The 19,989-nt window shown below is 43.8% G+C and overlaps 1 protein-coding gene and 2 pseudogenes across 2 annotated transcripts; 1 reads left to right on the plus strand and 2 right to left on the minus strand.

Annotated features, from left to right (window-relative positions):
* Positions 1–2,580: 2,580 nt before the first annotated feature.
* Positions 2,581–3,912, minus strand: LOC123076458 (uncharacterized protein At4g15970-like; annotated as a pseudogene).
* A 4,748-nt stretch (positions 3,913–8,660) lies between these two features.
* LOC123075259 (uncharacterized protein At4g15970) lies at positions 8,661–10,374 on the minus strand. Of its 2 annotated transcripts, XM_044497915.1 has the most exons (3): positions 9,860–10,366; positions 9,425–9,790; positions 8,663–9,341 (listed from the first exon to the last, which is right to left on the minus strand). In XM_044497915.1, exons 1-3 carry the CDS (start codon positions 10,094–10,096, stop codon positions 8,832–8,834), a joined length of 1,113 nt encoding a protein of 370 aa, XP_044353850.1. In that variant the 5' UTR covers positions 10,097–10,366; the 3' UTR covers positions 8,663–8,831. The 2 variants fall into 2 exon arrangements, with proteins under 2 accessions (XP_044353849.1, XP_044353850.1); XM_044497914.1 differs by having other exon boundaries at positions 8,661–9,341; positions 9,425–10,374.
* Positions 10,375–13,462: 3,088 nt separating this feature from the next.
* LOC123075260 (triphosphate tunnel metalloenzyme 3-like) lies at positions 13,463–14,328 on the plus strand (annotated as a pseudogene).
* Positions 14,329–19,989: the final 5,661 nt, after the last annotated feature.

Below are 19,989 nucleotides of genomic sequence, written 5' to 3' on the forward strand. Positions count from 1 at the left end.
CAATACCTAGTTCAATCTCATTACCGACAAGTCTCTTTACTCATTCTGTAATACATCATCCCGCAACTAACTCATTAGTTGCAATGCTTGCAAGGCTTATAGTGATGTGCATTACGGAGTGGGCCCAGAGATACCTCTCCGACAATCGGAGTGACAAATCCTAATCTCGAAATACGCCAACCCAACAAGTACCTTCGGAGACACCTGTAGAGCACCTTTATAATCACCCAGTTACGTTGTGACGTTTGGTAGCACACAAAGTGTTCCTCCGGTAAACGGGAGTTGCATAATCTCATAGTCATAGGAACATGTATAAGTCATGAAGAAAGCAATAGCAGAATACTAAACGATCGTGTGCTAAGCTAACGGAATGGGTCAAGTCAATCACATCATTCTCCTAATGATGTGATCCCGTTAATCAAATGACAACTCATATCAATGGCTAGGAAACATAACCATCTTTGATCAACGAGCTAGTCAAGTAGAGGCATACTAGTGACACTCTGTTTGTCTATGTATTCACACAAGTATTATGTTTCCGGTTAATACAATTCTAGCATGAATAATAAACATTTATCATGATATAAGGAAATAAATAATAACTTTATTATTGCCTCTAGGGCATATTTCCTTCAATTTGGCCACTCCTTGAATCTGTTCATCTCAATCTGCGAGGAAAACCTCCCTGGTTCAGACTCCTGTTTTTCCTCCCTGAGATCTGTACTCTAGTTCTTGCTCTTTCAACATAGCCTCCCTGGTTCATCTTAACTTGTATTAAGTGTGGCTTTCGTTCTTCTATCATGAATGATTGGCACTATCTCGTCCATACATACTGGATGGACTTTTCGGTGTATTGTACCAGTTGAGAGAGAGAGAGAGCGAGAGAGAGAGAGAGAGAGAGGAGGGAGGGAGGGAAGGACTGAGGACTTGCTTTTATCTATCCGAACTAACTCGAACGTTGATCATGAAAGGAGACAAGCCACCGTTTTTTATCCAATTTGAACACTCATGACCAAAACACACACATGAATACATTATGATTGGCGACTTGCACCTATGTGTCTCCTGTTTATTCCATTTTCTGGTGACTATAATTCAATGGCATGTTGTTACCTAACCTAAGAAAAACAAGAGAGATAGACTAGCTAGCTTGATTACAACTCGGATACAATGACAGAAATGACCCAAACTATTCCTATGTGACTTCTACACAAACTTGTTTCAATGATTCCTGCAATCAACTCCCGAACCTAACCTTTGAATCCAAGCCACATCTTCACATATATTGTACCATATATTGGTAAGCATATATCCTCATGCAAGAACTCAAGTTAATTAGTTCGCATCCATCTTTAGTTGTCCTTCGTACTGTCGTCGAGATGCACAAACAACTTTGCCATGACTAACATGTACACATACATTTGTGTCATGCAAACTCTAATGACACTAAAATAAAGGCATATATGTTAACTGTTATAACCACTTCACCATAGCAACCATGGGTGATCACCACCCATACCCACCACGACAAGATGAAGAAAAGAGAGGAGCTATTGCGGAAAGATTCTATCATGGCAATTCAGGTTTCTTGTAAAGCTATCATAGAGAACCGAACTGAGATCCACCCGAGCATCTCAGTTTTTCGATTGAGAGCGTCACACCATTTAGTAGCCACCGAAGCATTCTCCGGTATTCTGAATAGTCGCACACTCGCTAGTCGGGGTAGGACTAGGCCACATACCTCGGTTGTGGCTTGGACAACTCTATGTGAAATTGCGCATATGGAATCAATGAGGATTTCCCACATGTATGTTGATGTCCAAGGACCATCCAATGATTCCAAGCACTTTGACATTCGTGGGATCCTTTATCATACATTTTTTAATTTAGAACTCTCCACTTCTTAAGAACCCACGCATTTTAAAGTTTGAAACCATAAACCTTTTCGTTATCTTGACAGTCTGTCAAAGAATATCGATGTTGAACATTTTTCAAATTTATAATGTTCATGTTATGAAACTGGAATCAAATATTGACGAAACCGAACCCATTTTTTATCGATAAAATTTCATATGGTTTTCAGTAACCTCATCATGGTTTCATATTTTCATATAGTTTTGGTTCACGTTTTAGTGGATTTCAAAATTTTGTGTTTAAAAATTGAATAAAACATTCCGAAACTATATTTTAACCATGCAGGTACTATAAGGTATCCAACAACTTTCAAAGTGGTTTCATGGGGTTCATATGGTTTTGGTGCCTACTTCGTTGGATTCAGTTTCAATGTAGTTTTGTACTAGCTAGTTTGAGTTTCACTCGGGTTTACGGCAAACCTTCTCTTAAAGTGTTTCACAAAACTAATAAAAACCTTGAACAAACCTTAGTGAAATATCAGCAAGACTGAGGCGTTATCGTGTAGTAAAACGGAAAGGACTTAATAACAATGGAAAACAGACCAAACTGAAGGGTCTTCATAGGGACGTCAAGATGCGCGGGGATGGGGAGGAGGAGGTAATTCTCTTTCGTTCTTTTTGCATCTGCAATGCTGGATTGTGTTCTTATAATACTCCATTTCACTAATTAGCGTTTTCCCATCGACGCCTTGCACTTGGTGGGGAACGTCCACTTGAACTTGTCCGGTGGCATCTTGCTTGTGTAGTTCTTCCAATCGGCAACCATGTTGGTGAGGTCGTGCACCTTGTTCTCGAGCCCAATGCAGCAATTGGCGTGCATCGTACATACCTTGTCCATCTCTTCGTGGAACTGGCAGAAACCGCCAAAGATCACCGTATCAAGGAACACGAACTTGATCTGTAGGTCCCCAGCTGCGAGCTCGGTCTTGATCTCGTTCAACACTCCTTGGTCATGGGCGGAGGGGAACCGCGACCTCGCTGCCAGCCAGCGACTTAGCATCTCCACCGTCCGGTTTGTCGACCTAATGTAGTAGAAGCGCTGTTTCCCACATTTTGTAGGTCCTCGGCATTGCCATTGAAGTGATCAGTCGACATGGCCACATCGGCGTAAAGGCTGATGTGCCGGAACGGGTTGCGCAACCACATGGCATCCACATCCTGCCAGCAATAATATTAACTGAAGATGCATAACCTAGACATAGTGGGTGATATTTCACTCTTTTGAAATAATAAAATGTACCACAACTAAAAAAGAAATAATTAAATGTAATGAGAGAAAAAAGAGAATGCAATGTTTCTCAACAGTTTGTGAAATTGTTAAAGGCATGCGGGGTAGCTTACGGTGGAGAGATAGTTGTAGCCAAGCTGGAGGATACGTTGTGGGACCTCGAGCCTGGCCCAGATGAGCTCGAGATAGCTCTTGGTCATGAAGCGGTTAGCGGAGGTAACTTTGGCGGAGGTGACCTCATGGTGGTAGCAGTGCGGGTGCACGGCCTGGCAAAGTGCCAAGGCGCCGGGGTCGGCGGCGACGATGAGGGTGTGGTTGAGGAGGTGCGCGATACCCTCGCCGTCGCGGAAGCTACCGAGGAAGAGGTCGAGGAGGGAGCCTGGGCGCGCCCACGCCTCGTTCACCGACGTGATGATCACCGTCCCGTCGTCCATGGCAACCTTTGGCAGCAGCTCAGCGAGTCCCGGGAATGCTTCCTCCTGCATGATGGAAATCGGTTAGTTTCTCAACCACTGTACATACAGTACCATGCCATGCAACACACTGCGAATGAACTGCGCGACATACCTTCTCGCCGTCCGAGCCGTCACCTGGGAGGTTAGTCGCATTGCTAGTAGTCAGCTGGTGAGTAGATCCATTCCCTAACTGGAAGTCCCGATCGGAGGCGAGGAAGAAGAGCATGAGGGTGGGGAGAAGGGCCCCGAGGAGGAACGAGACCGAGTGGCTGACGCCGCGCTGCTTTCCCAGGCCGGCCACCATGTCCATCGCCATGACCGAGTCGCCGTGGACTTGCAAGCCCAACTAGCCTGCATATATATACAGCCAGACATGGCGCCCCTAGGCTGTTCCCTGCACGTCGCTCCCACCACGAACGCGAGCTGACACGGTCAGAAGCTCGTCACGCTCCAAAGGCTTCCATTTTTGTACTTAAAAAACACCAACTCTCGTCACTCCAGGTGAAAACAAACCTGCACGGCTGCACGCATGGACCAAAGAGCACGGTGTTTAATTTGGGTTGTTTCCCGAGTTGGCAATGGCAATGGCGCCATAGGGTATCTCGGCGACATTCTGACTTTCTGATGGCCACCATGGCGTACGTGCTGGCCACGATGATCAGAGGTGAGTTGGTAGCATGTGCTCGTGCGATAACAAAGACTGGCACGGGAACCTGAATTTTCTAATGCGCGCTATACACTAGTTCATTTTTTGTTGTTGTTGAGAATGCACCAGTTCATTGTTGCTTGGAGACCTCAACGTATAAAGAAGTGTTGCAGCTCTACAGCGCTTGGAAAATGCAGAGTAAGTAAAATATCCATTTTGGACTTTAGCTATATTTATGTTGCCCGATTTTTAAATTTGGATCCGTCGATAATTTTTTTTACCGCTGATTGCTGCTTCAAGATGCATGCTCTTTAGTTTTTTCTGTTGTGTGTGCAGTCAGGTTTTGGGCCAAAAGGTTTTGCTGACCACTGTCTTGGGTCAGTAGATTCCTTATTCGGCTGAAGCCAGCTACGCATTTCCTTATTGAGCTGTTTGTGTGCCTTTTTTCTTCTGTTTTATATTTTTTTAGTCGGCTATTTATGGGTATACTTGGAATGTTTTTATGCTATATTTGGGATATTGGGTGTGTATACACGCAAATACTAGATAATATGTGTATATATATTATATTAGAGTGCAAAAATTGCACTATTATATGCGTATTTCTTACATATTGAAGGTGCAATTTCAGTGCAAAGTTGTGTGCAAGTTTTTTTTCTTTTAAAATTTTAATATCAATGCCACTAATACATTCTTCTTTAGAAAACTTTATTTTTATTTTGTGTTTATTTTTAATATATGAAACATCTTCTTGAATTATGTAAACATTTATTATATATTTATAAACCTTTTTTAAAGGGCACATACATTTTTTAAATACGTGACATTTTTTAATGTAACAAGCCCGTCAGGTTTTGGGCCGAAAGAATTTGACTGACCAATGTTTTGAGTTAGTCGATTCCTTACTGGGCTAAAACCCATTACGTGTTTTTTTATTAGGCTGTTTGTATAGGTTTTTTCTTCTATTTTTAGGTGGTTTTATGGGGCATATTTGGGATGTAAGTGAGTATAAAATAAAATATGTGTATACGTTACATTAGAGTACAAAAATTGCACTATTATATGTCCATTTCTTACATACTCAAAAAGTGCAATTTCATTGCAAAATTGTGTCCAAGTTTTTTTACATTTTCTTTATTCTAAAAGTTTAATACGCCATTGATCCATTCTTCTGTAGAAAACTTTATTTTTACTTTTGCTTTATGTATATTTCATTTTCTTTCTTCTTTAAGTGTAATACCAATGCCACTAATTCATTCATTATTAGGAAACTATTTCTTTTTTGAGATCTTCCACTATCATATGCTTATTCTTGCGTATTTAAAAAAGCACACCTTTTGTGTAAATATTGTCATTATTTTGTTTCATTTTTAGGGGACAATTTTATATCTTCTTAAGGGGTAATACGAATGTTACTAATTCATTCTACCTTAGAAAACATTATAATTTTGATTTAGTTTTAATTCTTATTTAATTTTCTTTCTTCTTATATGGTAATACCAAAGATAAATTCATTAAAGCATAGGAAAAATTATTGTTTTAGTTTTCATTTCATGTTTTTCTTCTTAAAGGGTAATATAAAAGACACTACTTCATTCTTTCTTAGAAAAACTTCATTATTTTGATTTTATTTTACATTATTTCCTTTTTAATGGCAATACCAATGCCACTAATTCATTCCTTCTTAGGAGACTACCTTTGTTTTTGGAAAATCCCAATATTACATGCTTATTCTTGCATATTTAAAAAAAAACATATTTTTGTAAATGATGTGCAAATTTTTTTATTGTTTGTTTTAGATTTTATTTCATTTTCATTCTTTTCTAAAGGTTAATACCAATGCCACTAATTCATTCTTCATTACAAAACTTCATTATTTGTATTTTTATCTTTATTTAATTTTCTTTCTTCTTAAAGAGCAATACCAAAGCCACTTATTCATTTTTTCTTAGGAAAATAGATTGTTTTGATTTTTTAAGTTTTCATTAATTTATTTTTTTCTTAAAGTGTAATACCAAAGCCATTAATTCATTCATTCTTAGAAAACTGTACTGTTTTGATTTTATTTTAGTTTTATTTCATTCTCTTTCTTCTTTAATGCTAAAACCAATGCTACTAACTCATTCCTTCTTTGGAGACTTGCTTTCTTCCAAAAATTTCACTATTATGTGCTTATTCTTGCATATTATGAAAAAAAAAGCATAATTTTTACGTAAATTGTGTGCAACATTTTTTTATTTGATTATTTTTCATTTCCTTTCTACCAATGGCAGTAATTCATTCATTCCTAGATTTTTTTTTTACCAAAAATCCACTATTATATCTTTGTTCTTGCATACTATAAAAAGTGTATTTTTTGTTTTTAAGAAGTGTGGAATTTTTGCAATTTATGTATTCTAATTCATTTTTGAATTTCTTTCTTCTTGAGGGTTAACTTTGTATTTACTTTCGTTAATTTTACTGGGTATTGCATGCATTTACCCGACCTTTGGCCTTGGGAGTTGGCCACAACAGAGACCAATTTGTACTGCTCCGGCCAAGGACAAAAACTAGGTAGATGGAGACGGATGCACGCATGAAGGATTAAGTTCATCTTTACTTACCAAGTACGTATCATTATCATGGTACTTTATTAAATTCATACATGTCCTTGCCTTAAAAAAAAGGGGCCATAGATATCCACTTCCACACAAAAGAACAAGATCCCCTGGTTTCGCTCCCGTCGTTGCAAGCTTTCAGCCAAACTAGTGCAGTGAAGAAATTAAGCTCACTATCAGCGACTTGTGCACGCAACAGGTTTGCCGGCGAGGAAAGCTTCCAGGTGGCGCATGGTTTCCACTGCGCATACGCACTCGGCCCTTGCTCAAAGCCAACGTAGAACTGCTTTTGAGGCAGGGCAACGGGAAACGTCCCCGAAGATAAAAGGCACACGTACGTGACCCAGCCGTACGTGCAGTGGCGAATCCAAAAGAAAAATGGAGGGTGGGCTCAGAATCTATGATGATTAAACTAAACGGAATCCCCGACTCGCCCACACGCCTGGATCGTCTTCTAGTGCCTTTTGCACGAATCTTGGCATGAAAAAGTTGCATTCTGTGCCACGTAGGACGGGGCTGGTGTGTGGGCGTTGGAGAGTTTGCCCACACGCCCGCACCACGCTGTTTGCCAGCTGCGCTGTGTGGGCGAACTAGTTTCTGCCCACACACCCACCACCTAGGTCATGCGCGTGTAGGCGAACTGCTTTTCGTCCCACACGACACTCTTACGTTGTGGATGGCAACTGCAGTTACGCGAACGTGACAACTCAGTACACACATGGCAACTGTGATTCTTTGCTAGACGGCAACTGCAGCTGCGCGAACGTGGCAACCAGATAAACACACATGACAACTGTGATTAACAGTACATGGCAACTATGATTGGACCACACGTGGCAACTAGGTAAACACACATGGCAACTACTGTTTGACCATATGTGGCAAGTAGTTAATCACACACGGCAACTACGGTTTGATTACACGCGGCAACTATCATAAATTAGACATGGCAACTATAGTTAACCAAAACAGATAGAGTTGCCATGCTTTTACAACTACACTTGCCATTCCGGATAACTACATCTGCCAACCAGGATGGCAACTAAATCGTCATCCTGTGGGGTACCTAACGTAGCTGCTTCAGGACGTGTGGGCATTTTTGCTTCGTGCCACACACGCGGGGTGGAGATGAGTAGTATTTGTTGGGCGTGTGGCACGAAGTAGCCGCGCCCACACGTGTGGGCAATTCTAATGTCCGCCCACACACAGCCCGTGTGGGCTGCCTCTGGCTCACACCACATACCGTGTGTGGGCGCATGTCGAATATACCACACGTGTGGCAGTTATCAATGTCCAAACTAAATTAGCATCATCTAAGAAAAATATAGTGTCATCTATTAGAAATTCACATACCAAACATCTATCCTTCCATAGAAATATCTTCTAAAGTACGCTCGTACGCTCGTACTACGCAGGTGGTCGTCCGCACGGTCGATTATTTTGGCCATTTGCATTTGGGGAAGGAAGAGTGTACCAGTGGTGGGGCTCCATGACGTGCGTGGAGCTTTTTTTTCTATCCACCTGGTTATCGTTTCTTTTGACCTGTGCAGTATTTTCACACCACTTTGTATTGGTTTGGCTGTTTAGCCTTTATATCAATATAAAAAGGAAACGGGATTGCTAAGTCTCAATCGACTGATACTTTGTTATGTCTCAGTCAATACTATATTCTTTTGATCTTGCATGGAGATTCGTACGAAGTTTTTCTTTCCCCTTTTTTTTCTCTTTATACACCATGTCACTCGATTGAGATTTGGTTAAGTCTCAGTCGACTAAGACCTAAGCAGGCAAACCTGTTCTGACAAAGAATTTTAAAAAATTGTGGCATGAATCCAAATCGAGACTGAAGAAATGAAGTTAAGATTCAGGCCCATTGCGAGTCCAAATACCAACATCTATCCTTCCATAGAAATATCTTCTAAAAGTGTCGAAACCAAAATCACTGCATAAAAGTTCGTAAGGTCACTACACAAACTAGTAAAAAGCCATTAATTATGCTGGTATTTTCATCGTCGCCGCACACTTGGCGGGGTACGTCCACCTGAGCTTGCTGCTCATCTTCTCCGGCGGCGTCAGGCTGGAGTACCTCTTCCAGTCGGCGACCACGTTCCTGAGGTCGTGCAACTTGGTCGCGAGACGGAGGCAGCAGTTGGCGTGCATCGTGCACACCCTGTCCATCTCGCCGTGGTACTCGCAGAAGCCGTCGAAGAGCGCCGTGTCGAGGAACACCAGCTTTATCTGCAGCTCGCCGCCGACGAACTCGCCCTTGATCGCCTCGAAGACCTCCTGGTCGTGGGCCTTCGGCCGGAACCGCGACCTCGCCGCCCGCCACCGTCTCAGCATCTCCACCGTGCGGTTCGTGGACCTGACGTAGTAGAAGCCGGTGTTCGGCGCGTTCGTCAGGTCCTCAGCGTCGCCGTTGAACCGGTCGGTTGAGATGGCCATGTCCGCGTAGAGGCTGATGTGCCGGAACGGGTTGCGCAGCCACATCACATCCAGATCCTGCATCATAATAACAAATTTCGGATCAAACACTGAAATGTGAGACGAGAGTATTTTGAGCCACGGTGGCTTATGTAGCTTACGGTGTAGAGATAGTTGTAGCCGAGCTGGAGGACGCGGTGCTGGAAGGTGAGCTTGGACCAGACGAGCTCGAGGTAGCTTCTGGTCAGGAAGCCGTTGGCGGAGCTGACGCCGGCGGCCATGACCTGGAGGAGGTAGCAGTGCGGGTGCACGGCCTCGCAGAGGGCCAAGGCGCCGGGGTCTGCGGCGACGATGAGGGTGTGGTTGAGGAGGTGGGCGATCCCCTCGCCGTCGCGGAAGCTCCCGCGGAAGAGGTCGAGCAGGGAGCCCGGCCGCGCGAACGCCTCGTTCACCGACGTGATGATCACCGTCCCGTCGTCCATGGCGACCCTCGGCAGCAGCTCCGCCAGCCCCGGGAATGACTCCTCCTGCGCATGCAAATCGGTTAATCTCCCAGCCATCGCGGGCATTGTAGACTGCAACTGGACTACGCGTACCTTTTCGTCGGCACCATCCCCGACATCGGTCGGGAGGCTAGCGGCATGGCGAGTCAGCTGATGAGCTGCCGATCCGTTCCCGAACCTGAAGGTCGATATGCTGGACAGCTGCTCGTCGACCCGGTCGGAGGCGAGGAAGAAGAGCAGCACGGTGGGGAGGAGAGCCCCGAGGAGGAACGAGAGCGAGTGGCTGACGCCGCCGCCGCAATCGTGTTGCGTGCTCCTCAGGCCGCCCATTCCGATCGCACCAGATCGATCAGTACTCGTCGGTGGACGGACTTGTTGCAGAGACCCGTAAGGCGATATACTACTTCTGCTCTACTCCAGCTTAGAATGCAGACGTATGTATGCTCCTACTCTGCTAAACACCTTTGCTGAATATAAGTGTACCATCCCTACTTATATTACCATTGATCTCTAGGATGAACGCGAACCAAGGTCAATCCGAGTGCGTCTTACAAGGAGCACTATACTACTCCTTGTCCTAGCTACTAGTAGTGTCTTGACTCTTCAAACGCCGACCAGGCACGCGAAGCAAGGCCATTTTAATCCTAGTGCGTCCATGCTCATGCATTCCTTAATTTCAGTCAGTTCAGCCGGGCAACCGTGTAGTGAACGCGAACGTGTGTTTGTCTCTTCCTTCCCTCTTATGCATACTACTTTTTTTTTTGCGGGGACCCTCTTATGCATATATATGCGTGCTTGCCGTAACCTACTATTTTTGGCTCTTTTTTTTTCGAGAAACAATGTACAGGCGGTTTCCTACGATTATTGGATATTTTTTGTTTAGAAACAATGTACAGGCGCAGACGTTTATGCATACACAGACAGGTACGATAAATCCTACGCTTACGCTTATGAACACCTCTAAGAGACTGAGCCAATGAATATTGTTGAGATTAAACGATGACACCATATGCACCTTGATGTCGACGAAAACATCACCCACCTTGGGAAGAAATGTTTCACCCTTACTTGACACAAAAAGTGAGGGAGGAGCTAATCGACTCGCCTCAGTTTTTGTAGTAGTCGCTAGGTTGTCCATGGTCCTAGATGTAACCTTTATGTATTTTTTCTGCTGCGTTGACAGTCGATGAATAGGTCGGAACTTCTGACCGTCCATTCACAAATTGATTCTCTAAACTGTCATAATTTTAGTGGTGTTTCTCTTAGGCTCGGATCACGATCTCCCCACCTCCCGCTTTGCACGCAAGCGTCCACCCGTTTCCAGATCCGATGTCCACTCAAAACGCTGATTCACATGGCCGGGCATCGTAATCTTAATGGTGTACGTGAGCCGGGCAAAGAGCTTTGTACGAAGAACGGTTGTTAAACCGTGGTAGATGTACGAGGCGAAGGTTCTGAGCATCCGGCAGCGCCATCTGGCGCTGTTCGATCGCCACGCCGCCCCGCACGCTCTCTCCTGCTCGCCCACGTACGTGGAAGAGGCAGCTGAACGCGGCGCGAATCTCTGATGATCGTCCCATGCTTTTCGTCAGTCTGTGTGCGGAGTACTCTATATACGAAAGACACAGTTGACTCGGGGATGGAGCTCCGAAATTCATGCACGCTGTCGAGGCATTCTATCTCTCCAGCGGCCAGGTGTACGTACGTGATTACGCCACCGGATCCAAGTAGGAGCACGTGCAGCCATATGGTGGTCTTGGTACAAGGTGAGAGGCAAGATGCCACCATGTGCGCGCAGAGGTGGTTTGCACAAAATGTCTATATACAGTCCGATGCTCAACAGATCGTCAAGCTTTGGGAAGGTGGCAGCTATGCAAGATCAGGAGTTGCAAGTATTCTTCATCATGAAGTTAAGAAGTTAAGTGGAGTTTACTCTTTCTTTCCAATTGAGCTTTGTTTTTTCCTAAATACTAAAAAGTGTGCGGGCACTATCTGGCTCTCGCGAGCGGCCGCTCCCTAGCCACACGATCTCGCCCGAACCGCCACGCGCATGTGTCAGGTGCTACCTGGTCGGGCGCTTTCAACCACTAGCGTTTGTCGCCATCCAAACGGGTCCACATCCTTCGTCCCCATCCTCCTCGCGTTGGCCGTCGCCGCCAGCTCACGCCGGCCATCTTCGCTGCCGACCCACCTCCTGGCCGCTCCTTCTAAGTTCCCAGAGATGGATTAAGTTCTCTTCCCTTCGTTGGCGTGGGAGAAAGAGGCGCTCACGGCTGGAATTGATTGGAGGGGAGGTCAAACGGGCCAGCGTCGCGGTCGGCCGTGATTGCGCTCCTCTCGCTCGCGTGGCAACGAAATGAGACACGGCAAAATAGCGGCGCCCTCCGGCTCGTCTTGTTGCAGGCGGACTGCGATGATGGTTTGCTGAATCTGGACGAAGCAATTTCGTTCCTATCCACACGCACAGATAGACAGGAACCTTATCTCTTCGTCATTTTTGCATCCAAATTTATCAACTTTTCTGTAATTCGTAAATTCACCCTTTAAACCCAGTATAAGTTTCTCTGGCTGATTGTTTCATGCAGTTTAACACCTAGCACTTTACTGTTTAGTTGACTTGTAATGTAGTCTAATTGCACATACATTGATATTTAGTTAACAGGAAGACTAGTTGCACACACATTGATATTTAGTTGGCTTCTAATGTAGTCTAGTTGCACACACATATGCTCAGTTGGCTTGTAATGTAGTCTAGTTGCACACACATTGATGTTTAGTTGGCAGGACACTAGTTGCACACATATATGCGCAATTGACGCGGCAATGTAATTTAGTTGCACACACATTGATATTCAGTTTGCAGGACTAGTTACACACATACATGCGCAGTTAGCGCGGCAATGTAGTCTAGTTGCACACACATTGATGTTTAGTTGGCAGGACTATTGGCACACACATATGCTCAGTTGGCGCGGCAATGTTTTCTAGTTGCACACACATTGATGTTTAGTTGGCAGGACTATTGGCACACACATACTCAGTTGGCGCCGTAATGTAGTCTAGTTGCACACACATTAATGTTTACTTGGTAGGACTATTTTTGGCACACATATGCTCAGTTGGCGCGGCAATGTAGTCTGGTTGCACATACATTGATGTTTAGTTGGCAGAACTATTGGCACACGCATATGCTCAATTGGCGCGGCAATGTAGTCCAGTTCACACATATTGATGTTTAGTTGGCAGAAAGACTAGTTTGTCAAAACATCCCCATACGGGATCTAATTTTGAAGAGCACGTCGCAAGGGTTTCAACGATGAAAACGGATCTGAATTTCGACACGCGGTTTAGAAGATATGTCTTTTATAATTTTGGAAAGCGAAAATTAATATACAAGGAATGAACATGAGGAACATTAATGCAACTGCATGCAGGCATCTATTATACGAGAAAAGACTACATCTCTACTCCTAATGGACGAGTTGGTTGAATAGTCCCCCCACTTTCGTCTGGTTTTTTTCGATTGGTTTTTTTTCAACCGGTTTTTTTCCATCCCCCACGCCCACGCCCACCCACCGAACCCCACCCACGCACAGTCCAAAAACCAGCACCCTTCCACTGGTTTTTTTCGTAGGTTTTTTCGTCCGCTCCTCTCAATCCCTAGAACTCCCAGAGTAGACGCCGCCGCCGCCCGCCCCTTCCAGGCCCCGCCCCCCCCCAGCCCTAGCCGCAACCCCAACCCCATGGAGGTCGAGATCAAGCTCCGTCTCCCCGACGCGGCTGCACACCGGCGCCTCTCGTCCTTCCTCGCGCCCCACCTGCTCCGCACCGACGCCCCAGCGCGGCCCCTCGCCGCCGCCACCGCCGCCCAGCGGGACGTCCGCCTCTACGGCAACGACGACCGCGACCCCTCCCGCGCCGTCCTCACGCTCAAGCGCCGCCCGCGCATCGACGCCGGCGTCAGCCGCGTTGAGGAGGTCGTGGAGCCCCTCGACCCCGCCCTCGCCCTCACCTGCGTCGACAACCCCGCCCGTCTCGACGCGGTCGACTCCCCCATCATCCGGCTCGTCTCCGACGAGTACGGCGTCGGCGGGGACAAAGCGCAGTTCGTCTGCCTCGGCGTCTTCCGGAACACCCGCGGTGTGTATGAGCTCGAGGAGGGCGAGGGGCAGGGGCTCGTGCTAGAGCTCGACGAGACACACTTCGATTTCGGCACAAACTATGAGCTGGAGTGCGAGACCGCGGAGCCCGACCAGGCCAAGGAGGTCCTGGAGCGGCTGCTCACCGTGGCTGGGTGCCGTATGAGTACTCCCGGAGCAATAAGTTCGCGTGCTTCATGGCCGGGAAGCTGCTTCCGTGACTAGGTTTGTGGTTGGTCTTTACCGTGTCCCAAATGATGATTAAACCGTGGTTGCTATAAAACTTGTGTTTCATTAGCACTTTCTTGCGACGATAGGCTTGTTCTGTGGTGAGTGATTTCAAATCTCACAAATGTAATGTTTAGTTCTGTTACATTCTGGTATTTGATAACTTTCATCCAAGAATACTATCTTGGGTGGCAGCATAGCAACACAACGGTTTGCATTTCAATCCTCGTAAAAAAAACTTGTCCTGGAGCATGATCCGACAACCGTTGGGAAGAAGCCGGGGCTGGTATGTCTGGTTGGGGAGAGGACTAAATTTCATCTCTCGGGTCCATTTATATACAGGACATAAAATCTACTCCCTTTGTTTCAAAATATAAACCTTTTTTTAGAGATTTCAATACGGACTACATTCAGATGTATATAGACGTATTTTAGAGTGTAGTTTCACTCATTTTGCTTTGTATGTAGTCCACATTAGAATATCTAAAAGGGCTTATATTTAGGAACGGAGGGAGTAGCTAGGAACAAACTGAATTTCGTATGTCCGCCACACGGTTATGGGCAATGAGCCTGTTATTGCAGTCTCACCACACCACATCTTGTTCTGCTCCCCGGTGCAGATGGGCATCCTTAGATTCACCACCTCCTTGATGAGCTGCTTCTTGTCTTAACCCACCTCCCTGATGAGCTGCTTGTTGGTCTCAGGCATACACGGTCATCGTTGGTATCTAAGTTGCCACCTGACAAATCTGTTCTTATTTCTTATTAGGTACCTGAAAGGCTGAACCTGATCTTTGATGAACTAGAAGGCCAAGATACCAAGGTATGCCTGAGTTCATAGCTTGATTCCTTACCATATAATTGCTGAAACATGCAGCGACACATGATTAACCTTTGTACTTTATACTTTGCTAAAACATTTAGGACTCGAGTGGGCGACTCCAAGAATGGGTACTCCTGCAAACTTTAGCCAGTGGCCATGTTGATGGTATTTTTTGGGAACAGGGGAGGGCGTGTGTTATTGTTCAAACCAGGCGCCTGAATTTTTTTAATCTTTATCCAGTGACCACATTGCTGCCCTAAGCGATGAACAGGGCAGGGCGTGTGGTATTGCAGTTAACTATGTGTCATCTGGTCATCATAGTGATTGGTAGATTAAAACCGTTAGCCACCTCTGAATTCATATCGAAGGTAGTTCACCAAGATCTGCGGTTTCTATTTGCATTTTATAAGTTTTAGTGTTTCATGTTACTGCTTTAAATACCTAATTATGGTTTCATCTTCCCTTTTTGGTGCCAGTCATGCGAGCTGGTCTTTTTCTGCTTGGATCTCCAGGTTGTGGGAAAACACTAATGACAATTTATTTTGAGATTGCCATATTCTTTCTACCTAATTTGTGTTCTGTATAAACTGTACAATGTTTCCTTTTCTGGAACTTTAGGGGCCTGATCAATTGAACAAGTATATTGGGGAGAGCGAATCAGAAGTAAGGAAAATATGAACCTGTGCAAGCACTAACTCACCATACATCCTATTTTTTTGAGGTAAATTTTTATGTTTAGCTGATTGCGTGTGTGGATTTATTCTTTCGGGAACACTTGGTAGTTACTTTGTACAATTATGAATGCGTGGTACATCTGTCATGTGATTTATGAATGTGCAACGCGTGGAATTAAATTGTTTGACCATGCCTTCCTTGTTTAGGTAAAACTAAGTAGTTGTGGCCGCTTTGGATGAGAGAACCCAATTCCTGGTAAATTGGACACCATCAATGAGTTCGTCGAGTTTGATTGAACTCTCACACTTTGAACATGCTCTATTTAAAGCAAGGCCATCCCTGTCATAACAGGTACAGTAAAATGCCAACACATATATGATTGATGTTATGGCACTATACTTGACTTTGGGGATGACGAGATCGACGGAAGCAACAGGAGCCAACGACTCATGAATTCAGCGGCGTCTGCACGCCCTACATGTAGTTGTGCACCTCCTCCTCCTGTTTTCTTGCATGTGATCAATGGTTTCAGATCTCTATTTATCACGGATTAGAATATATATTCTGTAACAATGCTTTCCTACATTTGGTGGATTATTGCACTTGTATTTTTTATTGTTATCATCTAGAAGATTATATTCTGTATGAATGCTTTTAAAATGCTTCGTCAGGCTGTTCCCGCCGATGCTGCTGTTCATGCCGTCCCCCCAGTGCCTAGCATCACCGGCAACAAGTTCAGCGCTGTCCGACAAGGTGTCCTGCAGGGACAACCTCCGTCGACCTGTCATCGAACTTCAGTATGCGTGCTTTGTTCTTTGAAACTGAATTCAGACTTTGAGTACTACTTTTATTTGAAAGAAAATATGTGCGTGATTCCACAACTTATGCCAAAATGCATAGCATAGCTTGGTATACACGAATTGCAATCTGAACGTTTTTTCTCTGTGTCGTCGTCCTGCTTTCTGGTTCTATGTTATCTGTCATCTTATATCTCTGCTTTCTGGTGCCTAAACCGAACCATCGAATCTGTAAATATGTACCAGTACCAGTTTGAACCAGGGGATGGTTGGTTGTTTATGTGTGCTGTTAATGAGTTCATTCTGCTCTCTAACTCATTGAATTTTTGGATGTCAATCAACAAGCTTCCCCTCACTGACTGATTGATTGATTGATTTTTGGCCGGTGCTAGCTTGTGTGTCTTGTGTCGGGCGAGGGAGAGGGACGATGTGCATACGGGGTTGCAGTGCAGAGGCGCCGGTGGTTTCAAGTTGCAGGGCCGGGAGGTGAGGGAGCACAATGACAACAACACTACGTCTCCCTTCTCTCTGTTATCTCTGTACTGAATTGTCCCCTCTTTGTTGCAGAAATTTCACGGCAACCAGGAGTAACAATATTTTTGGTTACTTGGGAATACGATGATGTTCTGGTGACGTGGAACATCCTGAGATTTGGACTTCAATCCTTGATTGTGCACGCGTATGCATGCTTCACACCCATGCTGCAAATAGATTTTCATTTTCGAAGAAAGTAATAATACTATAACTACAAAATTCATGTTGCAGATTTATGCTCCATGTAGTATACTGGCCCATTATAGCTTTATTCAGTTCACCATTTGCACCATCATGTTCTGGAATTTGAAATGTACTCCCTTTTTCTGTAGGGATTTCCGAAACGAGTAGAAGACTAATAACTTCTACAACATCAAAGATCTCTGAGATTTTAGAGTATGCACCATATTGATTTACTTATCGATTTATTCACACGTATATTGAGTTCATGATGGAAATATATACGAGTATTTTCATTGTATGGAATTTTTTAATTACTACCAGATGGAATTTGGGAATTAGTCTTACAAAGCTTCCAAAATCACTAAAGTTATACAGCTACTATAGAAATGGTTAAAATTAGTGATGTTCTATAATATCTACATGACTGATTACAACACTGCTCATGTGATTTGGTACTTTACTATATGGTAGCTTGTTTTACCCCTGAGGCGAGCTAATGATTGGGAACTTATAGTGCCAAACTGACCTGCGTATTATGTCAAACATTTTGTTGCAGTATTTAGGATCAACATGGAAGCTGAATTTGTCACCTGATGTTGTTTAATTGTGTGCTACTAAATTCATTGGTTGCCAAGCCTTAAAACTATCTGTAATAGCATACCTTGTTTTCAACATCATTGGCTTGTTTAGAATGCTAAACTGAAGAACTGAAGTACTGAACAAAACAATACAGAAGTCAGTAAAAAGTGTTTAAGAGGATTTTTGGTCTGCAGTCTGTACTAATAAAATCTTGTGGTCATTCGTTTTGACCTGATTCAAGGCAAGGCCTATCAGTGTTAACTCCCAGGCTGTAAAAATTGAATTGATGATTGCATACTCTCGTGTGGATTTTTTATGTGCATGCACGACAACCATTCATTTGTGCCTTTCATCATCAGATCAAACGGCAAGTTTATTGTCTGATTAATTAGAGGTTTCTATTTTAGAATGAATTTTTCTGAATTTTTGCTATCCCGCTGGTCCTTACTAATTCAGTATATACTAGAATTTGAAGTTGTGATCATCCATTGTTCTACTATGGAGACTAGGATAAATGATTGTAGTTGCAGGGCCGCCGCCATTGTTGAACACAAACGGGGCTCGAAGCAGGCCAATCTCTGAGGTGGACCGGGCAACGGATCGTGGAGAGGCGCCCAAGGATTTATTTTTTTTTGCTTCTGTTGATTGTGCCATCCAATTGGTTTAGACTTTTCACCATTGCTAATTACTAGGGGCGTATGGGTGCCGGACCTGGTAAGTGGCCTGCACGCTACGCTCTTGCCAAATAATTTGCAACCATGCTTGCACTGAATTTTTATTTATTTCCCGATGTACCTTACAACAACTTCATGATGTAGCACTACTCTGCACTAGCATGCACCTGCAGATATAATATGGAAAATGACTGTCATTTAGAATTACTTCCAAGCTGCATCGTCTATCTGAATGTCAGCCCGAAACCACTGGTTGGCACACATAAAATTTTGGAAGTTGTATGTAGTCCTCCTTCTTTGAGCCAAACTTTATGTCTATGATTGATGAATCAATATAATTTTTTTGTTCAAGCTGGATCCAATAGAACATGGCTTTGGTGGTAGTTCCCAGTACATGTAGAATTTCTATCCTTCTATATGTGTACTGAAACAATTTAAGGTCACTATGTAGTAAATTCATCATACTATATGTCCACGGAAACCACTTAAGGTCAAAAGTGACAAGTAGAACCACATGCATCGTTTTGGGTAGTCTAACTTGACTATTATTTTTATCTCATAAATCTATGATCAGTGCGTTTTTTACGTGGAATATATTCCGGAGCGGTTGCTGGTGTTAGGGATGCATTTATATATGGGATAATTGCATTAGCTATTTCATACGATTGGCATGCAAGGATTTTTCTTCTTTAGTATAACTCTCTGTATTTTTATTGTTTCTTTTATTGTTTCCAGAATGCATTTCCACAATAGAGATGGGAAATGGATACATCGTTGTCGTCCTTCAGTGAGCAGCCGAGGAGGAGCTCCTCCATGCTGATGATGTGGAAGACAAATACCCTGTCCGCGACGCCTGGTTCTGGCCTCATATACATGTAAGTACCCGTTCGTTCATTAATAGATAGCATATAAGGAAGTGTGTCGTCTGAATTTGGATCATGCCATGCACAAGACTATTCAGATTGTTTTCTTCAGGAAAGTGAGTATTCAAGTTGGTTAGATGAAAGTGTATCATCATTTTTTCATGAAAAATAATTTCATAATACCATATTGCAGTGACTTCCTATGTCATCAGCAAATGCAGTGGAGAAGAAGCCGGTTCACCACATGATCATTTAATTTGTTATTGTTTTTTAACTATTCCCTGTTGCATGTATAATCAGAAAAAATAAAACTCCTCCTTTCGGCCCATACTAGGAGTCTGGAAGTGGTACTTTTGTGAGGAGTGCTGGAACATGACTGGATCAAGCGAGACAGAGAACAATGGATGAAAGAAAGAGATCAGAAAAGGGATTCACTCCTGACCACCTCATACATATATACATATGTAAGAGCTTGTCACCTCATACATATCTCTTGTAGCTATATAGGGCTCTTTTCGTATTCTAGGAAATTTTAAAATTATATTTTACTAGGGATGTAAGTATCAGATGCTAGATATGTGATCTAGAGATTTTAGACTTTCAGGATTCAACCATCAGTTGTCTTCCTTGAATATTTATTTATTTTTGTAGGGCAATATGTTTTTTTTAATCCTTGAAGAGCCATTCAGAACTTATGATCGTGGTTGTCAAATTCCTGTGAAATATAT

Source organism: Triticum aestivum, chromosome 3D (assembly GCF_018294505.1).
Source record: "Triticum aestivum cultivar Chinese Spring chromosome 3D, IWGSC CS RefSeq v2.1, whole genome shotgun sequence".
Taxonomy (NCBI): Eukaryota; Viridiplantae; Streptophyta; class Magnoliopsida; order Poales; family Poaceae; genus Triticum; species Triticum aestivum.

Coding starts and splice junctions, on each gene's coding strand:
- LOC123075259 (XM_044497914.1), bottom strand. CDS start 10,096: ATGGGCGGCCTGAGGAGCACGCAACACGATTGCGGCGGCGGCGTCAGC. Junction 9,342..9,424: donor GCTACAACTATCTCTACACC/GTAAGCTACATA, acceptor ATTATGATGCAG/GATCTGGATGTGATGTGGCT.